Genomic DNA, 8769 nt, shown 5'->3' with positions numbered 1-8769 from the left:
AAACAATTATCATACAATGCAATAAACAACAAAGAAGTGCAGAGCTTTTAAAATGTAAAACAAGACAAAACAAAATCAATCACATACACATATACCTACATTCATGCTTGGGGGGGACACATGGGTATACAAACACACACACACACAATTTAATCAAATGCAGTTGTGAAGAGGAAAGTTTTAACCTTGTTTTTGAATGTGGTCACTGATGTTGCTTGTTTGTAAAAGAGGTTTTAAATACAAGTACTTAGTTTTTTCTTTTCTTTTCCAAGACAAGTAGTTTCTCATACCTTTTTGTTGACCTTTTTTGTATGAGAAACTACTTGGAAAAGAAAAGAAAAAACGGACATAATGAACTTTCATAATATAAAGTGCTGTTGCTCTCTTCCTGTTTTATGTGTTAATATTGTCAAGTTAAGTAATATTGGGAGCGTGCCTATGTTCCCACAGCCCTATGTTCCCACAGCCCTATGTTCCCACGGCCCTATGTTCCCACAGTTCTAAGGTTTTCCTCAAAATTAGGCCCTATGTTCCCACTGGACTCTCTCTACCTATCTGGACTCTATCTATCTGGCCTGGCTGTCTAGCCTCTACCGGGTCTTTTTACTAAACTTAACCAACTCTTTTCTTCATTGCCTAAACCCAACCAATGGTGGGACCAAAGGGCTGTGGGAACATAGGGCCTAATTTTCAGTGACAACAAAAGTTAGAAATGTGGGAACATAGGGCTGTGGGAACATAGGGCTGTGGGAACATAGGAATGACCCCGTAATATTCACCCACTCTATCTGTCGCCTCTTCACTTCGCAGCCTTTGTTGAGGTCGGAGGTTACAGCGCTCTGCTGGCCAACTACAGCTCAGCCTTGCCGCCGCTCGTCTCCTCCATGGATCCTGCGCGCTACAACATCTCGGCCCACTGCTACACCCCCCGACCGGACGCCTTCCACCTGTTCAGAGACCCGACCACGGGCGACCTGCCCTGGCCCGGCGTGCTGTTTGGGATCGCCATAGTGGGAGGCTGGTACTGGTGCACCGACCAGGTGAACGAACGCCCCAGTCTCATCCTGTCAATTAAAATGGTTTCATATCAGGGGAAAATATGAAAATGTCATAAAAATGTGTAATTTTGACAATGAAATAGAAAAATAGTACTGACTGTACTATAGTATTTGCAGTTAGCAGCTAACCGATATAACCGCAGATAATTTACCCTTTGTCCTCGGTCTTTTTCTGTTAGAAAATAAATTATTGTGTTTCAGTATACGTTTTTGAATAAATAAAGCACTGGTTAAATGTAATTGTAGGTTATAGATAAACCAACCATGTTAAAAGCTAACTAGCCTTCAATTTCACATGATTTTATTTGATTAAAGCAGAAGTAAGCGATCCGGTCATTTTGGCTAACTTCCTGTCAGCCGATAGAGTTAGCAGCCCCCGCCCTCGTCATGGATCTATTAGTCCTCGTCCCTACGTCACCACATGCACGCGCATCCCTTGGCTGCACACACAGAGAGGACCGCCCCTTTATGCCGTTCTCTCTCCTCATTGGATAAAGGTTGTAGGATACAAGGAAAGTTTTCTCCTCGGCTTACAGCAGAGCAGAGTGACTGACAGACCCGTGTTTCAGACCAAACACTCTATATAAGTGATTGCTGTCTGAAGATTAATTAAGACTTATATTAACACAAATATTCCGCTTACTTCTGCTTTAAGCTTCCTTTAAATTGCACATTTATTGATTTATTAAACTTTTTAATTAGTTTAAATGGACAGTAAAGCTGAGAAACAGTAGTGTATTTTGCTTGTCGCTGGTGTTTTCCTTGTGCATTTTAGTCATGATCATGATTTTGCATTGATATGTTTTAAAAATATGAGTAATAAGATGAAAAGATATTGCACTAATAATTGCATAGTGATAAAATGGCATGAAAATTAAATGTACATTAGCTATATATAGAAAGAATAAATGAGATTCTGTTGCTTCAGACTGTAATGTTATTTAATTTGATGTTTTCTTCCTGTCCTGCTTTGTTTGACTCCTAACTTGTCTTGTCTTGTCTCTGAATAATTGATCCCGTCTTCGTATCTCTGTAGGTGATAGTGCAGCGGTGCCTCGCGGCTCGCAGTCTGACCCACGTGAAGGCCGGTTGCATCATGTGCGGCTACCTCAAACTGCTGCCGATGTTCCTCATGGTGTTCCCCGGCATGATCAGCAGGGTCCTCTACCCCGGTCTGTGTGTCGGTTTAACACCCGACCTCCAACATCCCACTCCCTCTGGATAAAATACATAAACAATCACTGTGTCTGAGTACGATATGTGTGTGTGTGTGTGTGTCTCTCCTCCTGTAGATGAGGTCGGCTGTGTCGTACCTGAGGTGTGTAAGCAGGTGTGTGGGACTGAGGTCGGCTGCTCCAACATTGCGTATCCCAAACTGGTGGTGTCACTCATGCCTAATGGTATTTTATTTATTTATTTATTTATTTTTATTTATTCATATGCACAATGATAAAACAAACATATTTAATGATACAAAGGCAAATAATTGTGCAGGAGAGGAAAAGAAGCACAAGGGGCTTATATATTATATAACATCCTCCCCTCCAATAGAAAGCCTAAGCGGAAGCAGGAAGTAACGCTCGCCATGGGACCTCAACTCAACATGTAAGTGAACGGGACTCAACATTTTATTTCATGATCCGATTGAATTGTATCATGAGAAAAATATATGATCTTAACCTTAACCTTAATCAAAACATCGCGTTTCATGCAGAGAAATCGGCAGTTTGTTATAAAACTATTATAAAATAAAATTCAGAAAATCCGTAACCAGAAAGACTACAGGTGGCGTAGGTGACATCACACACCATATGCCGTGTCAGCTACCCCACTTCCTGTTACCGTAGTACGTAGAGCGGTCTGCACACAAAATACATTCTTGCATTGCTGTTTTACGACAAACTGCTGATTTCTCGGCATGAAACGCAATGTTTTAGGTCAGATATTTTTCTCATGACACAATTCAGTCGGATCACGAAATAAAATTTTGAGTCCCGTTCACTTACATGGAGATTTTTTCGGAATTGAGGTCCCATGGCGAGCTTCTCCTCTGCTTCCGCTTCGGCTCTCTATACAAAATCACTAAAAGAAATCAACCAATAGGAAAAGAAAAGAGGAAAAGAAGCAAAAAAAAAAAAAGGAAAAGAGACAAGAGTATAAGTGAGTATTATTTTGTCTGTTCAGAGACCTCACCAAACCAGACCTAAACAATGTGTAAGGACACATAACAACTGTTGCTAACCTTCTGTTACGGTTCCTCCTCGGCATTCATGACACATAGGCCGGAGCTCGACTGGTGCACAACCTTTTATTTCATCTTTGGCACCGTGAAACTAAAACACATTCAATTACAAAATTGCAAATAATCAAAAACATGCTGTACTACACAATATATTCAATACACACTCCCGCTCCTCGTCCATATTCATGTAGTTTAACAACATTTCATTCATAAAAAACAATTAATTGTAGCCATCAACCCATACAAAACAAACATTTACCTCACTTTGCCTACCAAGGGCGTAAACTCTTTGATCCAACACGTATCAGCTTCAAGGAAAGTAGACGTCCTACCTAATGTTTCCCATCCTTTACACTCCTCCTCCTCCGCTCTTCTTCCTCCCTCTTCCCTCCTGTGCTTCTCCTTTCTGTGCAGGTTTACGCGGTCTGATGCTGGCGGTGATGTTGGCTGCTCTCATGTCGTCCTTGGCCTCCATCTTCAACAGCAGCAGCACGCTCTTCACCATGGACATCTGGACTCGCCTCAGACCGCAGGCCGCAGAGCGAGAGCTCCTCATTGTGGGCAGGTCAGTTGGACTCCTCAGCGTTTTTAAACCTCTGCATCTCCGTCTCTTTTTTACTTCTTCTGTGCTAACCTGTTACCAACCAACCGTTCTTTTGTTTACACATGAGAAGAAATTTGTATACCTTTCTCATTCTGTCTCTACTGTTTAATGTATTTACACTGCTTTGGTTTGGATAAGGTTCGAACTAATTCAGTCTTTTGCAGGACAATTTTTTGAAACTACGAGTTTTTGCGATTCAATATTAAGGAATTCAGATATTGATCAAAACTGATTCAGTATATCTTGTTTTTCCTCTCCTCTCTAGAGTGTGGGTGCTCTGCATCGTCGGCATCAGTATCTGTTGGATCCCGGTGGTCCAGGCGGCTCAGGGCGGTCAGCTGTTTGACTACATCCAGTCCATCTCAAGCTTCCTGGCCCCTCCCATTGCCTCGGTCTTCGTCTTGGCTGTGTTTGTCAAACGGGTCAACGAGAAGGTGAGATGATTATCTGTATGTATATGGTAACACACATGTGGATATGGTTTAATAAAAGCACCAAGTAAAAAATCTGTACCACACAATATTTAATTTACTATCTGCCCTGACCCCATCACACCACACCACACTGCTACACACATCAAGATCATTCAAGATTCACTATTTATTTATTTTTATTTATTTATTTTCTGGTCATTTAATTATTAAAGGGATAGTTCACTCAAAATTGAATTAAATAAGTCTATATTTCAAGCTTGTTTGTAGCGGAAGCTTCTCGAAGCTCCTCTTCCTGGTCTGTCCAAATCTCGCGAGATTTGCGCCGGCATCAGTGCGATTACTGACGCCGGCGTCTATCTATCTATCTATCTATCTATCTATCTATCTATCTATCTATCTATCTATCTATCTATCTATCTATCTATCTATCTATCTATCTATCTATCTATCATTTATCTATCTGTCTGTCTGTTTGTCTATCCATCTATCCATCTATCCATCTATCCATCCATCTATCCATCTATCCATCCATCCATCCAGGGGGCTTTCTGGGGCCTGGTTGGAGGTCTGGTGATGGGTCTGTGTCGGATGGTGCCTGAGTTCTGGTTCGGTACCGGCAGCTGTATCTTCCCCTCTAACTGCCCCTACGTGGTCTGTGGGATCCACTACCTCCACTTCGCTATCATCCTCTTCTTCTGCACGTCGGTGCTGGTGCTGGTGGTCAGCTGCTGCACCGAGCCCATAGACGATCGACACGTGAGTGGTGTCTTACTGTAACTGTAGAGAGTGAGCTGTAAATAATAAAGAGTGAATATAATAGTAGTGTGAGGTCTCTCTCTCTCTCTCTTTTTTCCTTTCAGCTCCATCGTCTGGTTTTCAGCCTTCGCCACTCCAAGGAGGAGAGGGAGGACTTGGACTGGGAGATGGAGGAGATGAGAAGAAGAGCTCGGCAAGAGGCCAGAGACAAGAAGAGGGAGAAGAACGCCGGTGAAGCAGGTAGGAAAGAGAATAAATAAATCACACTTGAGTGAGAAGAACTCACTTATTATCAATGCAAAGAAGACAAAAGAAGTCATTTTTGGTCTCCTACACCTGTCACCATCAATAACACAAACATCGAACAAGTCTTTTCCTACAAATATTTAGGCATCCATGTGGACGCTGCTCTATCATGGAGCACACACATTGATTATATATGTAGCAAAATACACCAACTTTTGGTACTAGGAAGTAGGGCTGCAACTAACGATTATTTTCATTATCGATTAATCTGTTGATTATTTAAATGATTAATCGATTAGTTGTTTAGTCAATAAAATGTAAAAAAAAATGTTGAAAAATATAATCAGTGTTTCCCAAACCACAAGATGACGTCCTCAAATGTCTTGTTTTGTTCACAAACCAAAGAGATTCTCAGTTTATTGTCATAAAGGAACAAAGAAACCAGAAATATTCACATTTAAGAAGCTGGAATCAGAGAATTTGGACTTTCTTTCTTTACAGTTTTTCTCTATTGGTTTGGCTCAATTCTTGAAACAGAAATTACATTCTCAAAATAACATGGACAAATCTCCAAACCACCTTGCAAATGTTCACAACAGAATGGCATTTCTCATTGATTTCATCAAATTGCAAATGTCTTAGTACATGTCTCAAGTGTCTTAGTGCATCTTTGCAAATGGTTATGTACAAGTACCCTAGAGTTAGCACAATGAGCATACATTTAGCACATTTTCCAAATGAATAGATCTTGCTGATCTAAGCTGATTAGTTGATTCTCAGTCTAATGGTTGCTCTCTCCAAAACATGTCAGCATGATTTCACTGTGTAAATCATCATATGCACAATAGTCTGTTCAACTGTCAAAATTAGTCAACATACTGTAGGCTAATACCATGAAAACCATATGAATTTCTTGCAGCATTTCATAAATTCATGACAGTAATTGACAGTCAGGTGAAATTAGAACTTGACTAACGAAGGAGGAGTTCCTACATCTCAGATGACCAATCAATCAGCTGTTTAGCTACCTGACTGGTGCTGTCTATGATTGTGAATGCTGCCAAACGCGTATATATAGAGCTTGGCGAGGGCCTGTACCTTTTGCAGTATAAACATGGAGGTACCTGGCCAAGAAAATTATCATGAGCAACTCCCTGCTCAAGGAAGAGGAAGAGGAGGAAGAAGAAGAAGAGGAGGAGGAGTGCGGATGCGTGGTGGAATAGGCGGAAGAGGCCGAGGAGCAAGAAGACACAGAGAGTTGTTACATAATCTTGAGTTACTTTATGTAGGCTATATGTGAATAAAAATGGTTACAATTTCCTTGGCAATATGAGTGCAGTTTTCTTAGGTTTTATACGTCTCTGCCATAGTGACAAAACATCTAAGCATTTTGACTTGCAGTGCTCACAGAATGCCACAGGGATGATGCATTTTGGGGGCACTGACTACTTACATGAGAAAGAAGTTTGGTTTTGACACATAAGTAAACTGTTTTGGGAGAGATATGAGGTTCTGCAGCTCATCCATGGTGTTATGCTGAACCATCCAGTTTATTTTTGGTAAAAGCACTAAGTGAATGCAAATGAGCCAAAAGCAATTGAGAAAGATCTTTGCCATTTTGATGGTACTGACACTTTACATGGTAAAGGAATCTAGTTTTGAAGCATGTGTGAACAGTTTTGGGAGAGATATGCGCTTTTGCTAGTGAGCTGTAATGTTGTGCAGAACTGTAAGACTGTTTGGCCAAATGGTCTTATAGTTTTAAGAATGTAATTTCTGTTTCAAGAAATGAGCCAAACCAACAGAGAAAAACTGTAAAAACTACCCAAACTGATTATTTGATTATCAAAGTAGTTGACGATTAATTTAATAATCGATTATTGTGAGATTAATCGATTAATTGTTGCAGCTCTACTAGGAAGCCTATTCTGTTCTTTCAATCTATTGTTCTCAGTGTTGTGCAGTATGGAGTCAGTGCATGGTATAGTTGTCTCTCAGTGCAACTTAAAGCTCGACTGGAGAGACTGTTAAGCATCTGCTCAAAGATTGTAGGCCAAACACTTGAGCCAATTTTTAGAGCTGCATATACTACTAGACTAATGCTGTCCCTGGCAGACAATATTTTGTCCGACCCGACACATGTTTTATTTGAAGAATACCAATTGTGCTGCCACCCAACAGGAGATATAGAGTCCCTATAGTTGGATCAAATAGACTGAGGAACTCTTTTATTCTTCAGTCTGTTAAAATGTTGAATCAGAATCCAGGATTAAAAAGGTTAAGAGGTTGTTTGACCCGCATGAGTGCTGGCTGTTGGTGTATTTTTCTTTTTAATCAATATTGAGTGTGCTCACTTTATCTACTAACTTGTAACTTTAAAATAACTTGCAGTGGTCGAGGAGGAAGAAAAGTCCGGTATCTGTCACTCGTTTGGCCGTTTCTGCGGAGTGGGCAGAAGCAGCAGCAACAGCACCGAGGACGTCGAGGAGGAGGAGACGGAGGAGGAGCAGATGCCCGACATCAGCGAGGACCCGGTGTTCAGGAACATTGTGAACGCAAACGCTTTAATCATGATGACTGTGGCTGTTTTTATGTGGGGTTACTACGCCTAACGAGAGTCCTTCCTGCTCCTGAAACCTCCTCAAAGTTTATATCTGGGTATAAATGGGTTTTATTCGCTCCACAGTCACAGCAGTGTCGCCATCTGCTGGTGATGACTCGTCACTACGCTGTAGATAAAAACGAGTCTAGAGGTTCAGAGCAGGTAGAAGATGGTAAATCGTGCAAATATCCCCAGTCTCACGTCAGTGTGCAGCACAACAGACTGTGGATTTTTTGTTGTTTTTACTTTAATTTTAAAGGGTGCTGCCTAAAAAAAGGTTACAATACCATTACTGTTTATTTACATGTTTATTCAATAACCTGAAACAACAGGTGTGAAGCAATTTAAGTTTGGACATTAGGTAAAATGTAAAAAATATAATAATAATGTCTTTAGAAGCTGTCTTTATGATTTGTTTTCAGTGATTTTTACATTTCACATTTAAAAAACTTAAGATACAATTGTGTTTTTGTTTTTTAATACCTTCCCACACTGGAGAGATCAGTGAAATGTTTGTCAAACAATAATATTCACATGTTCCTGTTGCGGACTAATGTGTGTTTCTGGTTCTTGTATTGCAAACAAAGCACTGTTCTTGACTTGTATACTTGATCATTTAATCTTGAATAAGAAATAATACAAAATCAGTGGTTTATTCAAAATACTTGGTGTTTCAGCTGTAAAAAAAAATAATAATGTGAAGTGTTACTTTCTTTTCTTCATAATAAACAGTTGAAATCTTGTTGGTCAGACTGAGTGCAGCTGTGATTCAACCTGATAAGCATCGTTAACGACATGATTCAATCAATCACTGTAGATAAAAACGC

The 8769-nt window shown here is 40.3% G+C and overlaps 1 protein-coding gene across 1 annotated transcript in view; it reads left to right on the top strand.

The window, feature by feature from the left end:
• Nucleotides 1–7952, top strand: part of slc5a2 (solute carrier family 5 member 2) — a gene marked incomplete at both ends in the record, with an annotated part of 24399 nt that extends 16447 nt beyond the window's left edge. The window contains 8 exons of the mRNA XM_083985595.1: nt 811–1040; nt 2095–2230; nt 2351–2458; nt 3715–3865; nt 4170–4338; nt 4879–5094; nt 5199–5334; nt 7732–7952. Of these exons, the coding sequence (XP_083841721.1) occupies nt 811–1040; nt 2095–2230; nt 2351–2458; nt 3715–3865; nt 4170–4338; nt 4879–5094; nt 5199–5334; nt 7732–7952 (1367 nt within the window). The remainder of the gene's footprint in view (nt 1–810; nt 1041–2094; nt 2231–2350; nt 2459–3714; nt 3866–4169; nt 4339–4878; nt 5095–5198; nt 5335–7731) is intronic.
• Between the last annotated feature and the right edge of the window lie 817 nt (nt 7953–8769).

This window comes from Trachurus trachurus (genome assembly GCF_905171665.1).
Source record: "Trachurus trachurus genome assembly, chromosome: 13".
In the NCBI taxonomy this organism is placed as follows: Eukaryota; Metazoa; Chordata; class Actinopteri; order Carangiformes; family Carangidae; genus Trachurus; species Trachurus trachurus.
This window is presented reverse-complemented; position numbering and strand designations above follow the sequence as displayed.